Source organism: Branchiostoma floridae, chromosome 8 (genome assembly GCF_000003815.2).
Source record: "Branchiostoma floridae strain S238N-H82 chromosome 8, Bfl_VNyyK, whole genome shotgun sequence".
NCBI classification, from domain to species: domain Eukaryota; kingdom Metazoa; phylum Chordata; class Leptocardii; order Amphioxiformes; family Branchiostomatidae; genus Branchiostoma; species Branchiostoma floridae.
This window is the reverse complement of record NC_049986.1, coordinates 1,610,903-1,634,583: the sequence shown is the minus strand read 5'-3', so window position 1 is coordinate 1,634,583 and position 23,681 is coordinate 1,610,903. Positions and strand designations below refer to the sequence as shown.

Genomic DNA, 23,681 nt, shown 5'->3' with positions numbered 1-23,681 from the left:
CCAAATATCATTAGCATCCATCAAGAACGTCTTGAGTTATCTTGCATACAGACAAACGCACTTACATACAAAGCCAGCTACAGCACCATAGGTAAAAGGTAGCTAAACCATTCTCGCACATGACAATCCTTTCTACAACCGCTACACACCTGCCAAATATCATGAAAATCGCCCAGCTGCATTTTGACTTATGCTTCCCGAAAAAACACCCAAAAAAATAATAAGCTCGCTACCGTACCGTAGAAAAACGCCAGGTAACCCATTTTCGAACTAGGCATGCCTATCGACAACCGCTACACACCTGCAAAAAAATCAAAAAGTTCCGTCCACAATTTCTCGACTTATTTCCCGTTGACCTACATACAGACCCAAGTCGGCAAAATCATTATCTTCTTGGCGAAGATAAAAACACACCAGAAGAGTTAGATGGCCGAGGAGTACAGTTTACTAACTAAGGCGTATTTTTTGTCTTATTTTGGCCAATTTCTACTATTTTTCCAGTGTAAATGCTAATCAACTAGTTTTATAACGTCAATGTATGCAGGTAGATGGCTTGACTCAATGATCAGTGGATCAAAATTTGAAAAAAAAAACGATCATGGCATCCACTGTCTGTATCACTTTTAGTTTTAGAACTGACTAAGTTAAACAAACACACTTTACAATAAACAGGGTACTTCCAGAGTCTCCCAGATGGCTGATCAGTAAACAACGATTCACGGCCGCCAAGGATGTCCTTAAGAGAGCTGCTCGGATAAACAAGGTTACCATACAAGACCGAGTCTCGGATCTGCTCGCAAAGCCAGCTGAATCCAACGAGAACACAAAGAGTTTCACAATAATTGACCTCGTGCGAACCCCTCGGATGCGCAAAATCGCATTGACGATGTGCTTGGTATGGTAAGAATAATATTCCATATTCTTATTGGCTTTTGTGTCATTTCCTCACTTGCCATTTCATGATTTGTAGCTGTCTTGTATTTTCTATCGGCAACTTACGATCAGGATGTGGATGTATGTAACTATATGTGTGCATGTATATATGTGCATATGCATGTGTGTGTATGTCTGTATGTTCCTGTGCCTGTGCCCGTGCCCGTGTGCGTCTGTGTGTGTGTGTTTCTGTGTGTGTGTATGTGTGCGTGTGTGTGTGTGTATGTCTGCGTGTCTGTGTATGTGCGTGTGTGTGTGCGTCTGTGTGTGTATGTAAGTGTGTGTGTGTGTGTGTGTGTGTCTGTCTGTCTGTGTGTGTGTGTGTGTGTGTGTGTGTGTGTGTGTGTGTGTGTAGCTAAAGGTCTGTGGTATTCATCAGACTTGAAATGACTGTGCATGATAGAAATTGACCATTTTGCCATGTTCATTCCAAAATCATATAGGATGTTCATAGCAGGTGGTATTCATCAGACTTGAAATGAGTGTGCATGATAGAAATTGACCATTTTGCCATGTTCATTCCAAAATCATATAGGATGTTCATAGCAGGAGTCTATTTTGGCCTAATTGTCGGGACGACAGATCTAGCCGGAGATCCGTACGTCAACTTTGCCCTGGGTGCAGCTCTGGAAATCGGGCTGGCTATTCTAGGGTGGGCGGGCATGGAGAGATGGGGCAGGAAACCAGTCATAGCAGGGTCCGCTTTACTTGCAGGGACAGGTTGCCTGGTGACAGCGGCTACAAAGGGTAAACTATATTTTCATTTACATTGCTTGCCATCTTTCTTTCCATGGCTATTCCTCTATCTGTCTGGCCCTCTTAAGACATGTGAATATTTTACAGTGCTCTTTCATCTGGTGCCCTGGATATACGAGGGGCGGGGAGTGAGTGATGGAGCTGAGCCACTGTCCGAGGTCTGATCTAAATGAAATATTGTCTGTGTAATAATTCATATCTGAGATTTTTTTCTAATTCTGTTACAGAACTACCGACTATTTCCCGTAATTTGCCTTGGTCGGGCAGAGTGTCATTCGGAATTACTTACAACTGTTTTATCGCATACTCACCTGAGGTTTTCCCGACTGTAGTAAGGTAGGTTGCTTTATATGTCCAATATCCCCGCTGTGTGTGTGTCATAAACTTTTCACGTATAGGAAATACTAACACATTATAAGTGGGGAAAGTTATTGGAGCCTTTTTGCAATCTGCACTGAGGGTGTAAGAGTATTTAACGTCTTTTTCGTGACTCTACATTATGATGAAATGTGCATGTTTAGGAGATTGTTTTTCTAAATTGAGCGGAACATTCGCAATGTAGTTTATATATATATAGATTATACGAAACAAGATATAATTGTACAATAAAAAGAAAAATGCTAGAATTCCTAAGTCATGATATATAAGCATTTCATACCTGTGACAAATATGATTTTGAGTGAATTTTACTGATGCAAAGATTTTGTAGATCTGAGCGTCATGTACATAATCAATCAATGAGAACATGTTACATAAGTTTTCTGTTAAATAATAGGACTTTCTCACTTGCAACATGTGGGTAAACCACCGACATAGCTGAAAATAATCATTTCTGTTGCAACAGGAGCATGGGCATGGGTGTGGTCACCGCGTTTTCCCGCATTGGCAGCATATCGGCTCCCTTCGTGACGCTCCTGGGCGATGTCTGGCTGCCCCTCCCCATGGTGACGTTTGGTGTGGCGGCGTGTGCAGGCGGTTTGGCTGTCTTCTTGCTCCCGGAAACACTTGGAGTCCCCCTGCCTGAAACTATAGAGGATGTGGAGAATGGGTGTGTTGTGTTTAATTTTGTAAACTTCGTGAAAATATAGAGGTATTGGCTTTGGTCTGTCTGACTGTCCGTCCGTCTGTTTGTGTGCCCTTATTTGGGACGCCTCAGAGGCTAGACTAAAAGTATACGGGAATATGTTCGTTTGTGTGTAAATGTGGCGGTCTTAGGTACTGGTCTCAACTATGAGATTTCACGCTACAATTAAGTGCTTTCTTTGATTATTTGCAATCAATGTTACATTATGTGATTTTCCACAATGCTAATCTATAACATTGTTTTTATAGTGTTAATTTTATGACTTGAAACGTCTTCATGTCAACCTAAGAACTAATCCAACATTACAGCTTAGAGCTTTCCCTATCCTACTACATAACGTTTATTATTCCCATTTTGCACTTTTCAATATATTGTGATAAAACCATAAATTGTTTTTCTCTTTTTTGGTCTTTGACAGAAAGCCACAACAAAGCGACAACGACAGCTCTGCGAACTATACAAACCCTCGGACCGAACATGACCCCTTCAAAAACATGAAACATTTATCGTTAGATAACTTCCATCCGTGGCCTCTTTCGGTAAGAATCAATTGAGAGCAATGAGACAAAAGAGTAAACCATCATTTATTTCTGTTACATGGCGCCGATTTTGCAGGTAGCCCTTGTCACTAATGTCATAAATGTTACATTTTCTTCCTAGACCTGTTTATACAAAAATATTGTTAACTTGACTAAACCATAGATCGTGTTTAGAACGACCGCGTTGATATCGTAACATTTATTTTAGCCATGGTTATCTTGCATCCAATTTTTAAGTTTAAACTGTTGCTTTCCTCTCTTGGCTTGAAGAAAATGTTTGAGATAGAAACCTGTCTTAGCAAGTAGGTCATCTATAAAATTTACTTGCTGTGGCCCATCGAACATACTCAGTTAGGCTAATATTTCTCTCTTTGTTAGTTACATGTGTCTTATGTTTGAGTATCTGCTATTATGATATGAAGTAGGCTTTTAAACTGTCCTAATTATCTATGCAAATTAGCCCCTGACTTGTATAATAAAATTTGATTATTCATGTAAGGCATCTCCAGAGCTATCTCACTCATTCGCTCGCTCACAGTTTATAACAAAAACTGCATTCCAAATACCATGACAATCTGTGAACCCAAATTATTCCACTCCAACGGGATGATGCAACTACATAGGCGCGGAAAAATCCTGAAGAATTCCGGACAATTTTGCCAATCGGACGTATCATATACTGTTAGGCTAGCCCCTGAGATGTCTATAAAAACACCCTTAAACCACCACATCCTCACCCATTTCACGAAGGTTGAGTTCTGCGAACGCTTGTTTATCAATTTATTTGGACTTGTAAAGTAGTGTATCCATTCTTCAGAAGTAATATTGGGATCGCAAGTGTTTGAGTTGTGTTTTCCATTGATTTCTTTGTCTAAATGTTTCAAAAGTGACCAAAACTCCTTTGGATTGTTTTTGTTAAATTCTTCCAATTTTGCTAGAAGGTCGGAATTGTACTTCTGTTTACGCTGTTTGATGAGTTTCTTGTAATCACGCAAAGCTGTGAAATATTTGCATCTAATTTCTTTTAGCCAGGGTTCTTTTTTCAATGGCAGTGACAGTCTTTTTAAACGTTGGCGTGAAGACCAGCAGCATTGATCAAACCAAACTTTGTTTTTCTTACCGCTTTGTGCAGGTTTCTTTGTTTGTCTATTTGGCTTTGTTTTCAAAGACTTCTTCGCTACATCCAACAATAACTCTGTGAAGTTTGTGACAGCCTTTTCTGTCGAACAGAATGATGTTTGGCAGAAGTTTTGAAATTTTGAAATTGTATCTTTACTATCTAAAATGTTTGATATATTGATTTTGATTCATCTTTCCAAATGAATGCGGATGGTTTAGGTTTTACCTGGTTAATTGATTTTTGAAAATGAGCGGAGTAGTTTGTCGACAATGAGAAGGAAACATGGCAATGGTCAGAAAATTGGGTGATTGGGCTAACATTTACATATTGTACATTGGATAATAGAGAATTGCGCACAATGCAATAGTCGACAACACTAGATCCTTAAATGAAGTAAGACACGTTATGCTTTGTTGTTATCTCAGTTTCTTAAATGAAGTTAGACACGTTATGTTTTGTTGTTATCTCAGTTTCTTAAATAAAGTAAGACACGTTATGTTTTGTTGTTATCTTAGTTTCTTAAATGAAGTAAGACACGTTATGTTTTGTTGTTATCTCAGTTTCTTAAATGAAGTAAGACACGTTATGTTTTGTTGTTATCTCAGTTTCTTAGATAAAGTAAGACACGTTATGTTTTGTTGTTATCTTAGTTTCTTAAATGAAGTTAGACACGTTATGTTTTGTTGTTATCTTAGTTTCTTAAATGAAGTAAGACACGTTATGTTTTGTTGTTATCTCAGTTTCTTAAATGAAGTAAGACACGTTATGTTTTGTTGTTATCTCAGTTTCTTAAATGAAGTAAGACACGTTATGTTTTGTTGTTATCTCAGTTTCTTAGATAAAGTAAGATACGTTATGTTTTGTTGTTATCTTAGTTTCTTAAATGAAGTTAGACACGTTATGTTTTATTGTTATCTCAGTTTCTTAAATGAAGTAAGACACGTTATGTTTTGTTGTTATCTCAGTTTCTTAAATGAAGTAAGACACGTTATGTTTTATTGTTATCTCAGTTTCTTAAATGAAGTAAGACACGTTATGTTTTGTTGTTATCTCAGTTTCTTAAATGAAGTAAGACACGTTATGTTTTGTTGTTATGTCAGTTTCTTAAATGAAGTAAGACACGTTATGTTTTGTTGTTATCTCAGTTTCTTAGATAAAGTAAGACACGTTATGTTTTGTTGTTATCTTAGTTTCTTAAATGAAGTTAGACACGTTATGCTTTGTTGTTATCTTAGTTTCTTAAATGAAGTAAGACACGTTATGTTTTGTTGTTATCTCAGTTTCTTAAATGAAGTAAGACACGTTATGTTTTGTTGTTATCTCAGTTTCTTAAATGAAGTAAGACACGTTATGTTTTGTTGTTATCTCAGTTTCTTAGATAAAGTAAGACACGTTATGTTTTGTTGTTATCTTAGTTTCTTAAATGAAGTAAGACACGTTATGTTTTATTGTCTTTCTTGTTATATGTTATTTGTTGTCTTTGTTTCCTACAGAACCCGTATGATTTTTATTTATGAAAATCAGCACATATGACATTTGTTTCATAATCAAACCTACCAAACCGGTTTTATGTAACCACTTGAGAAAACGACGTCTGTCTAAAATGTCGGACCGTTCAGTTCACAAATTTATACAGTTGCATGAGCAGATGCTTTTTATTGAGGATCTCATTACTTGGATGTATGGAAATACGTAAAAGTAGGGACTGACAAAGCAGATACCCAATGTGGAAAGTAACTTACAGTAAGTTACATGGAATGACACCGTTTTTTTTAAGTAAAGGCGTCTAGCTAGCGTCTGCTATAAGTTAACAATTGTGGTTTCTGTGCTGGAGCTGTTGCTTTATATTTCACTGTAGATATACAAGAATCGTTAGCGTTTTAAATTAGTTAGACATGTAGAATTTGCGTAATCCAGTTTCGTCAGGAAACTAAAACATAGCGTTGCTGTTAACCTTTATTATCGCTGTTAGCTAAGCTGTCCTCATTTTCCCGTACAGTGTTGTCTGATATCCCCCAATTTAAACAAATCAGACATGGTAGCCTCTACAAGACTCTACATGTCGCTGGAAAAAACTTTTGTTTCGCGTTGGAAAGCGGGTACGTAAACTTTGACCTCTCACCACCGGAAACACTGACCCCTGATTCAGCTAACCCACCAGTTTCAACAACGACATGTGATGCTCTTCATCTAAAACGATTTTGAAGCCGACTCAATGATTATTGGCAAAACAACTATCCCCAAACACTTGTAAGACCTCTGTCTCATGCTATCTGGTTTTCCCTTATGCAAATCATCACACTGTAACATCGGGGTACTTCAGTCTGTCCCGTTGTCAAGTACTACCTGCCGAACCGGTTTATTCCCCCACCCAGGCAGCCACTATATAAATGTGTCATTGGCCGCTCTGTCAGTACTGACTCTGAAGCCGTGAGGATCTGTGTCACCGTAATAACATCGCGCAGTACTTTAGAGCATCAGCGTATCTCGGTAAGTACTAGAATGGTTTTGGTTTCCGGTATTTATCTATGAATAGACTATGACCAATGCAAGTAGCAGCTGTAATTGACTAAAGACGGTGAAGTATGTAAGGAAAACAACTCGATTTTTCCAGTGAGTACATGGGGTCAAAAGCGACACCTATTAATCCGTTGCAGTACTGCAGCATCATTAACATAGGAGTCGTGCAGTATGGCAACTAATTGATAGGGGTCGCTTGTGATCCATGACCTTGAAGCTTAGCCAAACCACCTAAGCACATCTGTGCTAGGAATAGATTATGGATAAAGCGCCCTAGCTGACTAATTTCTAAACACGCCTTTTCTTTTGTGGAGGGTCTAGAATGGACGGTTAACTATGGAGCCTTTCTCTCACTTTTGAGTTAATACATAGGTTTATCATGGGTGAATATATAATATCCCATCGACTTGAAATATTGACAAAAGGCTTTGCAATTTCAAATCTTTCGATTAACACCTCTTCCCGCCAGATAAACTCCCTTTGGTCACCAACGTTAGATGTCGCCATCAATAGAAAGTAAAGATGAAACAGAAACACACAAGACATGTAAGTCCATTTTTTGAATTTATTTCTTTTCCATTCCATTGCTTACAGCAAAAAATACGTTCGTAAGAAACGATTTCACATCTGAAAAAAAGCATGTTACTGAGACTACAAAAACTAGAAACTGTCAGGCCAAAGGCTGACACAACTTTTATAAATACAACTACTATTTTAAACAATAGTTTGTACACACACACACAATGGGACAGCCTCTACCAGGCTGCACAAGTCGCTGGAAAATAGTAGAAACTGGCGAAATAGACAACAGCCACGTACATGTATGTCATGTCGATAACTGTAGTTTTGGGCCGGCTGACTCAACTGGTGTGTTGTCTGTCTATCTGACCAGTTTCTAGTGAGATGTGGAGTCTGGTAGAGGCTAACAAAAGGAAACAGTTGTAAATTATATTCAATTTGCTTCAGCACGATGTTTAGGGTCGACCTTTCAAAATCACTGACCGATAGAATTTGAAAAAAAGGCTATATCCGTCATCTCCAAGCAGATTTATTTACGTATGCCGGACGCAGGGCTGTATCTAAAGGGCCAAACTGTGTCTAACTCATGATCACCCCGAAGATTTTGAACTACCTGTAATGCCTATGACCTTTGACTGTTGTATGTAAAAAGGGTTATTGTTAGGTTAGATAGTACGGGGGGTAGGGCTTGCATACATTAACTCGTTAGTCGAGCCCTGATTGGTTGAGGCCGATGAGAGCAGTCCTCTCATTGGCTAAGTAGATATCTTATTGTTATGCTAGTTAAGCTTGGAAGGTGCACTTGTCTGCTCAGTCAGTTCGAGACCCTGGCGTCAGGTATGTGAACGTGTTAGATAGTCCCTCTGTAGCATGTAAGGTTGTGTAGTTTGTAGTGTAATACTTTGATTATGGAGTCAGGTATGTGAACGTGTTAGATTGTCCCTCTGTAGCATGTAAGGTTGTGTAGTTTGTAGTGTAATACTTTGATTATGGAGTCAGGTATGTGAACGTGTTAGATAGTCCCTCTGTACTGTATTATGTAAGGTTGTGTAGTTTGTAGTGTAATACTTAGATTATGGAGTCAGGTATGTGAACGTGTTAGATAGTCCCTCTGTAGCATGTAAGGTTGTGTAGTTTGTAGTGTAATACTTTGATTATGGAGTCAGGTATGTGAACGTGTTAGATAGTTCCTCTGTAGCATGTAAGGTTGTGTAGTTTGTAGTGTTATACTTTGATTATGGAGTCAGGTATGTGAACGTGTTAGATAGTCTCTCTGTAGCATGTAAGGTTGTGTAGTTTGTAGTGTAATACTTTGATTATGGAGTCGGGTATGTGAACGTGTTAGATAGTCCCTCTGTACTGTAGTATGTAAGGTTGTGTAGTTTGTAGTGTAATACTTTGATTATGGAGTCGGGTATGTGAACGTGTTAGATAGTCCCTCTGTAGCATGGAAGGTTGTGTAGTTTGTAGTGTAATACTTTGATTATGGAGTCAGGTATGTGAAGGTGTTAGATAGTCCCTCTGTAGCATGTAAGGTTGTGTAGTTTGTAGTGTAATACTTTGATTATGGAGTCAGGTATGTGAACGTGTTAGATAGTCCCTCTGTAGCATGTAAGGTTGTGTAGTTTGTAGTGTAATACTTTGATTATGGAGTCAGGTATGTGAACGTGTTAGATAGTTCCTCTGTAGCATGTAAGGTTGTGTAGTTTGTAGTGTAATACTTTGATTATGGAGTCAGGTATGTGAACGTGTTAGATAGTTCCTCTGTAGCATGTAAGGTTGTGTAGTTTGTAGTGTAATACTTTGATTATGGAGTCAGGTATGTGAACGTGTTAGATAGTACCTCTGTAGCATGTAAGGTTGTGTAGTTTGTAGTGTAATACTTTCATTATGGAGTCAGGTATGTGAACGTGTTAGATAGTACCTCTGTAGCATGTAAGGTTGTGTAGTTTGTAGTGTAATACTTTCATTATGGAGTCAGGTATGTGAACGTGTTAGATAGTCCCTCTGTAGCATGTAAGGTTGTGTAGTTTGTAGTGTAATACTTTGATTATGGAGTCAGGTATGTGAACGTGTTAGATAGTCCCTCTGTAGCATGTAAGGTTGTGTAGTTTGTAGTGTAATACTTTGATTATTGAGTCAGGTATGTGAACGTGTTAGATAGTCCCTCTCTAGCATGTACGGATGTGTAGTTTGTAGTGTAATACTTTGATTATGGAGTCAGGTATGTGAACGTGTTAGATAGTCCCTCTGTAGCATGTAAGGTTGTGTAGTTTGTAGTGTAGTACTTTGATTATCCTGTCGTTGTTTCACAATCCTATCAAACAGCGAGCTGTTTTGTTGTTACCATGCTAAGGAAACAAGGTCTGTAGATAAAACAACAGACGAAACGAAAAAAATAATGGGGAACGGAAAATGAACAAGTTTGACAGAAGTAACGTTTTAGAGAACGAGTCGCAAAATTAAAAAGGACTACTTTGACACACGTAGCAGTTAGCCAACACAAAACGGACAAAAATAATGCTTCGTGCATATATATATTGGCATAGACTTTCGTTTGAAACTTTCCGCAAACAGCCCGACCGGGCCTCGGGTAGGAATTGTGACGTAGGCCGTAGCGTTATCAGTTCGAAGATCCTCTCAAAACATTCTAGACAACCCATCTATTAGATATCAATGCAGATGTTGGAGTGAAGGATTGTAATATCCTAATATTGTCTGACTGCCGAGCTCAGATAAGATAAAGATAAGATCAAACACTGCTAGAAGTCTGCGAAGGAAGCTGATAAGCCATTTCACAGAAGAAAACACACATGTGCGTCGAAAGGAATTCTACGTAATATGTCAAAGGGTAAGGCCCACAAAAAGTAAACAGTCCTTGTCTTCACCATTGTTTCGATTTGCATGATAACTTCAAGGCGGTTTTGTTTACTTTTGGTGGGCCTTACCCTTTGACATGTAACAAATGTACCTAGAATTGCTGTCGCCGTACACACATTCTGACGTATGTGAAGGGGCTTTATTGCAATGAGGTTTTAATCATACAGAACCACTTTGATTATCATAACAGACCCTTCCGTTTATAAGAAAGCAGAAGTATTTTTGAAGAATTACATTTAGTAGTACTGAACGTGCTTGGCAGCTGTGTCGTTTGAATAGACTATATTAAGAAATCAATCGTTTCTTTCCTAAATGTTGACATTCATTTCCATTCCTGCAGTGTCAGAGACCAACATGGCGACCCCGGCTGTATCTCATCTGGAAAAAGAGAAGGGAAGTAATGGACGTGGAGAGGATCTTCCTCGTACCCACACGTGTGGCGAGTGCGACAAGGAGTTTCGTCAACCGAATGACTTGAAAAGACACATGCGTACTCACACTGGCGAGAAACCATTTAGGTGTGAGGATTGCGGCAAACAGTTTAGTGAGCTGAGTAATTTGAAGAGGCATATGAGAACCCACACTGGTGAAAGACCGTATAAGTGTGATAAGTGTAACAAACGGTGTAGCGACAAGGGCAATCTAAAGAGACACATGCGGGTCCATACTGATGAGAAACCTCACAAATGTGAGGATTGTGGCAGACAGTTCAGTGAGCTGAGTAATCTGAAGAAGCATATACGGACTCACACCGGTGAGAAACCTTATAGGTGCGATGAATGCAGCAAACAGTTCAGTGAGCTGAGTAATCTAAAGAGACATATGCAGGCTCATACCGGTGAGAGGTCTTACAAATGTGAGGAGTGCGGCAGACAGTTCAGTCAACTTGGTGATCTAAAGAGCCACATGCGGACCCACACCGGTGAGAAGCCCTATAGGTGTGAAGAATGCGGCAAACAGTTCAGTGTGCTGTGTAATCTCAAACAGCATATGAAGACTCATACTGGTGAGAAACCTTACAGATGTGAGGAGTGCAGCAGACAATTTAGTCGGTTGGGTCAGCTGCAGATTCACATGCGGACTCATACCGGTGAGAAGCCCTATAGGTGTAACGAATGCGGCAAACAGTTTAGTCATCATAGTAATCTGAAGAGACATATGAGGAACCACACAGCCTTACAGATGTGAGGAATACAGCAGGCAGTTTTGTGCACTGGGTAATCTAAATAAGGATATGTGGACTCACTCCTGCAAGAAACCTTTACATTGTGAGCATTGGAGACTGTGCAGCAGGCAGGGTATTAAAAAACAAACACACCGGTGAAAATGATGCAGTTTAGCTTTCGTCAGTCAAACATCTCCGGAGCCACATGCGAACCCACAGCAATGAAAGTCACAGCTACCGATTTGACGGTTACTGACAAGTTTGGCATCCGGAGATAACGGAAGAGACAAGTAGGAGTAAGAGAAGCCACGAACCAAAGTTTGCTCCTGTATATGCTTTAGTCACTGAAGCAAGTTCGATGCTTCCTTGTAGAATTTGATGACTGGACTAACATTTAAGTATACTCAGTCTGGTGAACTGAAATTTGAAGACATTTACGTATATTCGTAATCTGTTGGCATTCAGATTCTCTTAGCTAATGTGAACACTAGATAGTTTAATTTGCTGTTTTGTAGGGCTGTGTTTAGGAATAGTGGTAGTTTTGACATGTGGAAGGTTTCCACCAAATCAACCATTGAAATGCATTGAAAAGTTTATGTACTTTTGCATTTTTACATTGTAGATTGGAACTCATTGTATTCAGGTGGTTGGAATAATGTAGATTTTAGATATTTGAGTAGCTACATGTACAAAGTTTGGACTGTAACTGAGTATGTAACATGTACGTTTGTCTGTCATTAATTTACAATTAACCTTCTTTGTAAGATATTGTCTATGGAACAACAAGTTTGTTGGTGTTTTAATGTTAGATTACATTAAACTCCCTTCTCTCTCTCTATATATATATTTACACATGTACATAAAAGAGGCTGTTGAGACCGATAATTAGTATGTAAAAACGATACCTTCTGTCTGGTCAACCTTCTAAAAACTGTTGTCACTCTACAGATTTTGTTAGTTTGTAAATACGCCGTAACTTCAAATTGAACTAAGCTCTGTCGATGTTAGAATTTCGCTGAAATAGAAAATGCGACATGATATTGATCAACGCAATATCTTATATATCTTCATTAAAATGCAACATGCCTGAAAAGTATGGTTGGATTTGTATGTTTCTCGATCTCAGTGTTCCCTGGTTGACAGATAAATATTGCAGCAAACAGATGTTCTACTTGAAGGGGTTGCGGTGTGCGGAAACAAGGCAACTCTTGCCTGCACACCTGCAGCGGGACCTTTCCTTCCTAATCTCATCAAATGGGCTGACCAATGGGCGAGCGCACACCTGCCGCGGGACCTTTCCTTCCTAATCTCAACAAATGGGCTGACCAATGGGCGAGCGCACACCTGCCGCGGGACCTTTCCTTCCTAATTTCATCAAATGGGCTGACCAATGGGCGAGCGCACACCTGCCGCGGGACCTTCCCTTCCTAATCTCATCAAATGGGCTGACCAATGGGCGAGCGCACACGCCTGGGCACAGGTCTAGGTCAGGACGGGAAATAGCACGATGACACAACTACGCCGTATGAACGCATCAGAGATCGGTGACCGCGTGCACGGGAGCTGGGCTCTTTTTCGATGCTTCCTTCCTTATTTTCCGTTACTTAAATCTCTCAAACTTTCTTCAAGGCGCGCAGAAAGAAAAACAACAACATCATAATGTTTTTAAAACAAAACACAAGTAATGTCGCAGAGCACTGCGTCAACAGTGGTGGAGGCGGGCGGGCAGGAGAACGAGGCGGGCGGGCAGGCGCAAATGGTTCCCGAACACCTTTCAGTCGCACAAGGCGGGCGGCCCCTGTTTTTCCCGCTATCTCGACCATGAAAGTATGCTTTTTAAGCCCACCGAATATTGCACCTAGTACCTCCTATCTGAGTGAACATGTACGCTAAAAGTAGAGGAAGTTCAGACCGACTTAAATCGCGGAAAGAAAAGGCGAAAGCAGCCTACAGAAAGCGATCCCTGATACGCTGCTACTATGTAGATAATCAGGCGATTTGCTTGGCTCCCACAACGTCGGTCATTAGGCCAGCTTGTGCGGAAACAAGGCAACTCTTGTCCGCACACCTGCCGCGGGACCTTCCCTTCCTAATCTCATCATATGGGCTGACCAATGAGCGAGCGCACACCTGCCGCGGGACCTTCCCTTCCTAATCTCATCAAATGAGCTGACCCATGGGCGAGCGCCATGCCTGGGCATAGGTCAGGTCAGGTCGGGAAATAGCCTGATGACACAACTACGCCGTATGAACGCAAAGATCTATTTACACTACATGTACTGGAACTGTTTATTGGTTTCTTTTAACCCTATTCAGACCGGGGGGGGGCTTTTGAGGCCCGCGCTAACTTCGATGTCCTATAACGCCAGAACGGCTTACGCTAGAGCCACCAAATTTAGTGAGTTTTCCTAAAATATTGTTGGCAACAATCTTACGAAGTTTGACAAATTTTCCATTTTTTCTTGTTGCCATGGCAACCGTTTGTTGACAGGCAGTTTTGCCAAAAATCACTATTTTTGGTTCTAACAATGTATTTTTCAAATTTATTTGCTATATTATTGTGATTTTGTTACATAAATAAAATCTTATATTATTCAGCATATCTTTCATAATTATATATGCATAAATTATGCTAATTTGATGACGTCATCAGCCCAAAATCCAAGATGGCGGACGGAATGGCCAGATCAAGAAAAACAAGCTAATTATCCCTTAAAATTTGCAACTACCTGGTATTTTTTCATCAAAAACCATCTAAATGAATGAATTTAGTCTATTTCCATTGCCCTTTGTGATTATTTGTTGCAAAAAAAGTATTTTTAAAAATTCAAGGAGGTGGATATAATATGGCGGAGCCCAACTCGTATCTTAGATGTGCATGACGTCATTTTATGACGTCATATTGACGTCATTGATGTTGCTATTGGCAACGCAAGTCGTAATAAACATTATTATTCTGTTATCTGCACTTGTTGTTACATTTTTGCAGCATAACTTGAAGTTTTCTGAGAATACCCATTTTTCATTGGTTTGGCCAATGTAATCAAATTGATGACGTCATAATTACGTCATCTTACGTCAACGTAACGTCAAACGTCACATACTTATTAGATATTATGTCGAAATCATGTCCTGAAAATTTGGTGGCCCTACGGCACGTCGTTTTAGAGTTATAGGACTTAGAAGTGGAGGGCCTCAAAAGCCCCCCCCCCGGTCCAGGGATGACCAAAAAAGCCCGGTCTGAATAGGGTTAAAGTATTTAACAGATTACTTGTGTTGTCAAACGTTTCAATTTAGTTTCAGTTTATTTATTTTACCAGCAGTAACACTCAGGTACATAACAAACGTAATATGATTGTGTAAGATACGAAGCTTGCATATAATGTAACTAATATTCGACTATAAAATTTACCTTTCTCTGTATGCATGTTCAGAGTGTGTAATTCTTTTTACAGTTCTTTATAATTTACTTTTAGTCATGTGTTCGAAATCAACGAAATGATATATTCTTTTTTAATACCAAAATGTATTCTGTATGCAAACACTGTACATGTACTTGCTGACTAGTTGTTCGATAATTACAGTAGTATGCTCCAGGTTTTGAATTTATAAATGATAATCAGTTCGACTCATTTCTCCATGATGGCCTACAGTCGAATGTGCTTGTCAAAATGGAGCTCTTAGTGGTAGGTCTTACAGGGAAGCTGGCGAGTTTTGAAAGAAACAAAGGCTGTAAAGTGTAATAAAGAAATTAAAGGTTTAGGAACAAAAAGAAGCTCCGTTTGTTTGTTTCACATTGAAAATATCAGGTTTCTCCATTTAAAAGAAAATATATCTCAGTGGTAATATGTATGTAGTCTTCTGTTTATTTCTTCCCGCGCTCCATCAGTTGGATTATGTGTACATATAAATATTTCCTGATCCCCTGGGACCACACTGACTTGTCAGGTGAATCCAAACACAAAGGCTAATAAATTCCAGTCACGTGCACATCCGATCCTCTTAGTCAACCAGCCTGTGTGAGTTTCCCCTAGTTCTGTCAGGGGCAAAGAATCAGACATTTCTGTTGACTAGTGGTTTGGAAACATACTAATGGCATCACCGAGTGATGGGCATTGAGGAATGGTTAGAAATGTTTACGTTACATGGATCAAAAGCGACCCTTATTAATCACTACCGGTACTGCAGCTTGGCGCGTGCACTTACTGTCAGGTTGGTTCATGGACTGCAATAATATATATATATATATATATATAATTACACCAACAGCTAGGGGTCTCCATTGTCACGTTGACTAATTAGCATCAAGTTTGACATTATTTCATGTCTTTTGTATCATGTTTAGGCGACAGTGACTTCCTTTTATAGATGAAATCGATTTTTATTAGTTTTCTAAAAAGAACAACAGTAGTTATGCCTGCTTCTTATACCATCTGAAATTGACAACACAAGGACCGAAATAACAAATATAGAGGTTATTTTGTTGCACTGTTTTAGGCAAACGGTAAGTACCTCAATTTAAACAACTAACATATAAAAAGAAATCAGGAGACATGGGCAAAAAATAAAATGTTGGATTCAAATACGGCGTGAAACGGCCCATTACACTTATCGCTGGTATAAATTATGCAAGGAAGGTTGTCTGAAACAAGGAAGCTTTTTGAATAAGCACTCACGTGAGTGAGTCAAGGACGAGCTCTGATTGGTCAGATCAGATTAGATTTGCATAACAGTCAAACGTGTCTGTCTGGAATGTCTTGTGCTTTCGGATCCGGAGCAGACACGTACACACTTCTGCGTCTAAGTCCAAGCGACTATTAAACTAGGGAGTTACATCTGTCTGTCTGTCTGTCTTAGGAAAGGGACTCGTTGCCGCCTGTATTCAAACGGTAAGTCTGTTGTCTTAGGCTCTATCCCCAATCTGTCGACTGCCCTTGTTTGGTGGCTGTTTATTCTGGCAAACAATAATGTGCCAGCCCGTTTCGTTCCGAATATTCACACGCACACACAATAGAATAGTCTCTAGTACCAAGCCCCACACTTGAAAATAGTACTAGACTTCTCCAAGCAGAGGTTGAGTCACGACGATATCACCTTGAGGGATACCTTGAAGATGTATAGTTGTAGAAGGCATACAGCCTGTTGAAACAACCTCCTTTCATTCCTGGTATCTCCTCCATTGCTCCCAGTATTCATACAATCTTGTTTTGAATAATCTTCATACTATCGGCACTCACTACTTCGCTCGGTAAAGAATTCCACATCCGTACTGGTCTCGTCGAAAGGGACTGATGTCGTACCGTGGATTTGGCTAAAGGGACCTTGGCCTTATAGCAGTGACCTCTTGTTTTGTCTAGGCCTGCCAACTCGGAAGAAGGTTTCGGGTTCAATACGCTCTTTATGGGTCATGATCTTGTAGATTTGTAGCATGTCACCTCTTTCCCTTCAGTGCTTAAGCGAAGACAGTTTTCGCTTTTCAAATCCCTTTGTGGTCCGTATTAGCGCTAGTAGCACAACTGTGAGCCAAGAACCTGGCTTGTGTTTGTGAATGACCTAAGAACAACTGAGACTAGCTTCCGTGGATGCCATCCGTACAAAGGCTTGTCATATGCTACCAAGCAACATAAGGCCGATGTCTGAAATAAGCAAAAGTCCTCTTCCTTCACTGAAGAAACCTTTTGATCAAGCCATTGCCAAACAAAAAGTGCTGGGCCGGGCAAACATTATTCACACGCAGATTTAGGGTTTGGATCATAGTTTAAAAGATTGGGCCATGGAAGTGTTTTTGATGTTTCCAAGGAGGTTTCAAAATACCTCATTGATACCTCTTAGACATATTTATCCCATATAAGGAAAGTTAGAGAGCTAGACAGGGCTCTAGCCAGCTCGACATCTTTTTCCGTCAGCCAATTCCCATTGTCGCGAAAACACTATTCCAGGAGTTAGAGAGACTGAAGTGAGACCTTGAAAAACGGGTTTTAATGAGATTATCGTATGCGAAAGGGCACCGACACACATTGTCAACAATCATAACAATAGCAAAACAAACAGTGTGTGGCTTTTACGGCCGTAGACGGCGTACCCAAGCCGCCTGTAGCTTCCACCAAGGGGCTTTTATCAGATTTTTGTCTGTCAAAGTTGACGGATTGGTTTTCAAATTTTTCCGTCACACGCAGCAAATTTCCGTCAATTGACGGAAAACGGACGCTGGCTAGAGCCCTGGAGCTAGAGGGACAGCTAGAGTCACAGCCGCCGGTTGTGTCGCAGTCTTATATCCGAGTATAGCGTCGTTCGTAAAACTACTCTCCAAGCAGAGGTTAGGCTCCGGCTGTTTTTTTAACGTACGTATTGTCAAAATGTATGTGTATTGTCAAGATACAATAAAAAATAGAAAGCCAGATGAAAGCGACTAAAAAACGTTTAAAAACAGTCGGAGCCTAACTTCTGCTTTGAGAATACCTAAAACAGATCTTACCGCTAAGCGTTATATCAGCTTTTACTTGGAGGGGTGGGGCGTCATTTACAACATGGGCTAAGTTTTCTAAGGCCTTGAGAGGGAGTTTACGAGTGGCCCAGAGCTCTGTAAGAAGCCTGCAACGGAGGCTAAATTTTGCATGGAGGTTTCAGTCAGAACATCCCTGGTTATTGTAACAGACGTTTTAGTTTGGAAGGAAGCACCGTAAACAATAACTACACTTACTTGTGCTTGATGAGGTCTTCTCGGTCATTTCAATAACCGGGCGACAAGGGTAAAAATTTGTCCCTTTTTTCCTTGACTTTAAAATCTATTTGTATTTCGGCAGTATCAGAGACCTTCTCAACATGGCGACCCCGGCTGTATCTCATCTGGAGAAAAGGGACAGACAAGGAGAGGATCGACCACGTGCTCACAAGTGTGGCGAGTGTGACAAGGAGTTTCATAAACTGTGTAACCTGAAGAATCACTTGCGGACTCACACTGGCGAGAAACCGTTTAGATGCGAGGATTGTGGCAAACAATTTAGTATGCTGAGTAATCTGAAGAGGCATATGAGAACCCACACGGGTGAGAAACCGTATAAGTGTGATAAGTGTAGCAAACAGTTTAGTGAACAGGGACATCTAAAGAACCATATGATGACTCATACTGATGAGAAACCTTATAAATGTGAGGAGTGCAGCAAACAGTTCAGCAAGCTGTGTAATCTAAATAGCCATATGAGGACTCATACTGGTGAAAGGCCCTATAAGTGCGAAGAATGCAGCAAACAGTTTAGTGAGCTGGGTAGTCTGAAGAGTCACATGCGGACTCATACCGGTGAGAGACCCTATAGGTGTGATGGATGCAGCAAACGGTTCAGTGTGCTATATAGTTTGAAGCAGCATATGAAGACACATACTGGTGAGAAACCTTACAAATGTGAGGAGTGCAGCAGACAGTTCAGTGAGCTTGGCCGTCTGAAGCGTCATATGTGGACTCATACCGGTGAGAAACCATACAGATGCGATGAATGCAACAAACAGTTCCGTGTGCTGTGTAATCTGAAGCAGCATATGAAGACTCATACTGGACAGAAACCTTACAGATGTCAGGAGTGCAGTAGGCAGTTCCGTCAGCTGAGTAATCTGAAGAGTCACATGCGGACTCATACCGGTGAGAAGCCCTATAGGTGCGATGGATGCAGCAAACATTTCAGTGTGCTATATAGTCTGAAGCAGCATATGAAAACTCATACTGGTGACAAACCTTACAAATGTGAGGAGTGCAGCAGGCAGTTTAGTCAGCTTGGCCATCTGAAGCGTCATATGCGGACTCATACCGGTGAGAAGCCCTATTGGTGCGATGAATGCAGCAAACAGTTCCGTGTGCTCGGTTCTCTGAAGAGCCATATGCGGACTCACACCGCTGAGAAACCCTAGTGGTGTAAAGAGTGTAATAAGGACTTCCAGATCTCAGACCATCTCCAGAGTCACATGCGAACTCACAACTGTTACAGGTTACAGGAAAGTTCCGCTTTTGGGGGTCAGACGAGACAAGAAGATCGACGATAAGAGACGAAACAAAGTTTGCTAGTGTATAGTGTTTCAGTCAACTGACACAAATTCAAAGCTTCGTCCTATAATTTAATGGCTGAGCTGTTTGAAGCGACATTTACGTATATTGTTGATAATTGCATTTCATATCCTCTTACCCGAAGTGGGGATCAGAACTTCAATGTGCTCTTTGTGTTGAAACTTGTGAAAAAGTGGTGGTTTCGGCGTGTCGAAGATTTTTGGCAAATCAACCATTCAAAAACCTTTGGCAATTTTGTGTATTTTTATTTTTGCTACGTTGTATTGAATGCTAGATCATCGTAGTTAGTTGCCATGGGTAGAATGATGTGGGCGTTCCTCAAGAGATTTTTTTTGTTGTTTTGTAGATATGCCGTACCTTCAAACTTATCTCTGTCAGTTTAGAATTTAGCTGTAATAGAAAATGTGACATGATATTAATCAATGTAATATCTGACATATCTTCAATAAAAGGCAATATGTCTCAAAAGTATGGTTGGATTGATGTGTTTCTCGATCTCAGTGTTGTACATGTATGTACCCTGGTTGATAGGAAAAATATGGCAGCAAACAGACGTTTTGTTTGAAGGGGCTGCGGTTTGCGGAAACAAAACAGCTCTTGCCTGCACACCTGCCGCGGGACCTTCCCTTCCTAATCTCATCAAATTGGCTGACCAATGGGCGAGCGCACACGCCTGGGCACAGGTCAGGTCAGGTCGGGAAATAGCCTGATGACTCAACTACGCCGTATGAACGCATTAGATCTATCAATAGCTACATGTACATGGTGTGAACTAGCATTGTTTATTGGTTCCTTTTAAAGTATTTAACAGATTACTTGTTTTGTCAAACGTAATGTGTTTGTGTAAGATACGAAACTTGCATAAAATGTAACTAGTATTTGACTCTTCAATTTACCTTTCTCTGTATGCATGTTCAGTATGCCAAAAGTGAACTTTAATTCTTTTACACAGTTCTTTATAATTCACTTTCAGTCATTCAGAGAAGTAAATATTCCCCACAGACGATTGACAGGTGTGATCAAGTGTTCTACACATTCTATTCCAGGTGGCTCATTTAACACAAAAACAAATATATACAATAATTAGTGTCTATGACTTACTTACTTACTTACTTGGGCCCTTCGCCCCTGGCGGAGCATAGGCCACTGATGATAGTCCTCCACTGCACCCGCCTCTGGGCCTTCTTCTTCAGGTCCTGCCAGTTGTTGCAGATACTTTTCATCTCCTCCTCCGTATCTCTCCTCCAGCTATTCCTTGGCCTCCCTCTCCTCCTTTTACCCTGTGGGTTCCAAGTCAGAGCTTGGTGTGTAATACTGGATGGTGGCTTCCGGAGGGTGTGGCCGATCCAGGACCACTTTCTCTTGAGGATCTGACTGACCACTGGTTTTTGTCCTGCTCTATCCCACAGCTCCAGGTTGCTGATCCTGTCTGACCACTTGATTTTAAAGATCCTTCTTAGACAAGTGTTAATGAAGGTTTGTATCCTGTGCTGCGTTGCTTTTGTTGTTCTCCAGGTCTCGGATCCATAGAGCAGTACTGATTTAACGTTGGAGTTGAAGATTCGGAGTTTGGTGGCTACACGTATCACCCTGGAGGCCCAGACATTCTTCAGCATGATGAAAGCTGCTCTCGCTTTCCCTATCCTGGCGGTAACATCCCTGTCCGTACCTCCCTGACGGTCCACCACACTTCCCAGATACACAAAGGACTAAACCTCCTTCACCCCTTCCCCTCCAATTATGACTGGTGCGCTGTTAGTGGTGTTGAGTTTCATGAGTTCAGTCTTCTTTTTGCTGATCTTGAGCCCTGTACCACTGCCATACTGTCATCTTTACACTTTCTTTCTTTATTTTGTGTACCATAAGACTGAAGACGGTGAAGATTGAAGCAAAGGAAGACAACCATAATCGGTACATGGATCACAAGCGACCCCTATTGATCGTTTGCAGTACTGCAGCATTATTCACAATGGAGTGCTGCAGTATTGCACCTATCTAATAGGGGTCGCTTGTGATCCATGTAAAGATTCCAGTAGGACAGGGTATCCCAGCCCACACTGCAATCACACCACATTTCTCTGTATGACTTCTACAACACCGCATTTAACTAGTTGCTGTTATTTTCATATGATTGAAACTAACAGTTGTGAACTTCAGCGTAGACAGAGAACTGCCAGAAAAGTCTGTCCGTCACTCAGGAAAAATTACGATCCTTCACCCAACATCAGCTTTGAGAGCTCATATGATTTCGAATGGCAGCTTAAACTTGACTGCTTATTAACATAATCAATAAAAGTCCGTATATAGCTCTTGTTCTTGACCTTGAGGCTTAGCCGAACCACCTAAATACATTTTTACAGGAATCAATTATGGATAAAGCGCCCCAGCTGTCTGCTTTCTAAATCCACATTTTCTGTTGCCGAGGGGCTAGAATGAACGGTTGATTATGGAGCTTTCTTGTAACTTTTGAAATTCACTAACGTTCCATACATGGGTTTATTATCGGTGAATGTATAATCTCTTATCGACATGAAATACTAACAGAAGGCTCTGCCATTACAAGTAATTTCAACTATTTCTATAAACACCTCTTCATCATCATCATCATCAGTCGGCTGCACAGCAGGCGACTGCAAGGAATTTCCAGTTCTTTCTGTCGGCAGCAAGCTGGCGTAACTGTCTGGGGTTGATTTGGCCGTGCTGATCAACCATTAGCCGTTGGATGTATTGCAAATAGGTAGTAGGTTGGCGCCCCCGTGTACGTCTGCCATGAGGTGGGATGTACAGTGCATAGCGACTAGCAGGCTCATCCTCAGGCATGCGCAGAACGTGCCCGAGAAAGTTCCGCTGTCTCAGGCGCACGTGTTGTATCAGCGGCTTTGTATTGGTCATGACATAGATTGTGCTGTTATGTACTCTATCAATCCTTTTAATGTTCAACATGACACGATAGCATGAGGTGGCAAAGGAGTTAATCTTGTTCTCCATGTCCGGTGTGATCACCCACGACTCACACCCATAGGCAAGCACAGTTACACACGAAGCCATAAAGAGTTTAATTTACTTTAGTTGCTATTGGGAGGAGATCGCTCCTCCAGAGGTGTTCTAGCTTTCAGAACACGGCCCAAGCCAGAGCTCTGCGTCTCTTGAGCACCTCTTAGCGTCATAAAAACTTCATTTGGTCACCAACGCATTCAAGTTGGCATTTATAGAAAGTGAAGAAGTATTATAACTTAAACACAAGACTAGTAAGTCCTTTTTTTAAACTTTATTTCTTTTCCATTGCACTGCTGACAGCAAGAAATACATTCATAAGAAATGATTTCACATCTGAGACAAGCATGTAACTTAGACTACTAGAAACTAGAAAATAACACGACTGATATAAATACTATACAACTGATATTTAAACAATAGACACGCACGTGCAGAATGTTGCTCTAAAATAGTACAAATTGGCCAAGTAGACAGATAACAGTCACATATTACTTCATGAAAACCGCTCTTTAAGCTTAAAGTTACTTGACGTAATGTTTACGCATCCGTAAATATTATGTTTAAGCCATAATTACGTGTGTCCGTAAAGCGAACGTAGTGGCAGTCATTTAATGTTGGAATGTGTCTTACAATTAACAATACACAAGTTATATATCATCTAGTTCTATGATTATATTATGTATATGTCTCTATATATGTACGTAGATATCTTCCAAACAACACAATTACATACAAACAATGCATTATAAGAAATTCTTGAAAAATACGTTACTATGAACAACTTTCTCTAAATGTATAAACAAGCACCAGCTATATCCATGGCCAATATCCATGTATATGACATAACAAACTGCTGACCTTAGCATTAGAAGTATACTATATGGTCCAATAAACACTCCTCAAAGAAACATTTTCTTGATGTAAAGTACTTAGCCAGCCTGCAAGGTGTTACAGCCAGTATATTCATTTCTCAATACCACGTGCCAGAGGCACCAGTTCAATGGGGGCTACATTTTAGAAGTTAACCAAAAGGAGAAGGGAAAATCCCTTGAACTACCATGAGCTGTGACATGCCAGAACCTCGGTATCATAAGTACAAATGTCTTTGCAAAATG

At 40.4% G+C, this 23,681-nt stretch overlaps 3 protein-coding genes and 1 long non-coding RNA gene across 4 annotated transcripts; all 4 read left to right on the top strand.

The window, feature by feature from the left end:
* The first annotated feature begins 643 nt into the window (after window positions 1–643).
* Window positions 644–1,941, top strand: LOC118420581. The gene is made up of 3 exons (XR_004831761.1): window positions 644–900; window positions 1,469–1,680; window positions 1,917–1,941. It is a non-coding gene; the product is annotated as an uncharacterized LOC118420581 (long non-coding RNA).
* Window positions 1,942–2,371: 430 nt separating this feature from the next.
* Window positions 2,372–6,312, top strand: LOC118420488. Its single transcript, XM_035827319.1, has 2 exons — window positions 2,372–2,737; window positions 3,192–6,312. Exon 2 carries the CDS (start codon window positions 4,838–4,840, stop codon window positions 5,963–5,965), a length of 1,128 nt encoding a protein of 375 aa, XP_035683212.1. The 5' UTR covers window positions 2,372–2,737; window positions 3,192–4,837; the 3' UTR covers window positions 5,966–6,312.
* Window positions 6,313–10,675: 4,363 nt separating this feature from the next.
* On the top strand, window positions 10,676–12,612 carry LOC118420514 (gastrula zinc finger protein XlCGF49.1-like). Its single transcript, XM_035827353.1, has one exon. The coding sequence runs from the start codon at window positions 10,706–10,708 to the stop codon at window positions 11,537–11,539; it is 834 nt and encodes a 277-aa protein (XP_035683246.1). The 5' UTR covers window positions 10,676–10,705; the 3' UTR covers window positions 11,540–12,612.
* Window positions 12,613–16,247: 3,635 nt separating this feature from the next.
* On the top strand, window positions 16,248–19,793 carry LOC118420491 (zinc finger protein 678-like). Its single transcript, XM_035827323.1, has 2 exons — window positions 16,248–16,405; window positions 18,320–19,793. The coding sequence occupies exon 2, from the start codon at window positions 18,339–18,341 to the stop codon at window positions 19,413–19,415; it is 1,077 nt and encodes a 358-aa protein (XP_035683216.1). The 5' UTR covers window positions 16,248–16,405; window positions 18,320–18,338; the 3' UTR covers window positions 19,416–19,793.
* The last annotated feature ends 3,888 nt before the right edge of the window (window positions 19,794–23,681 follow it).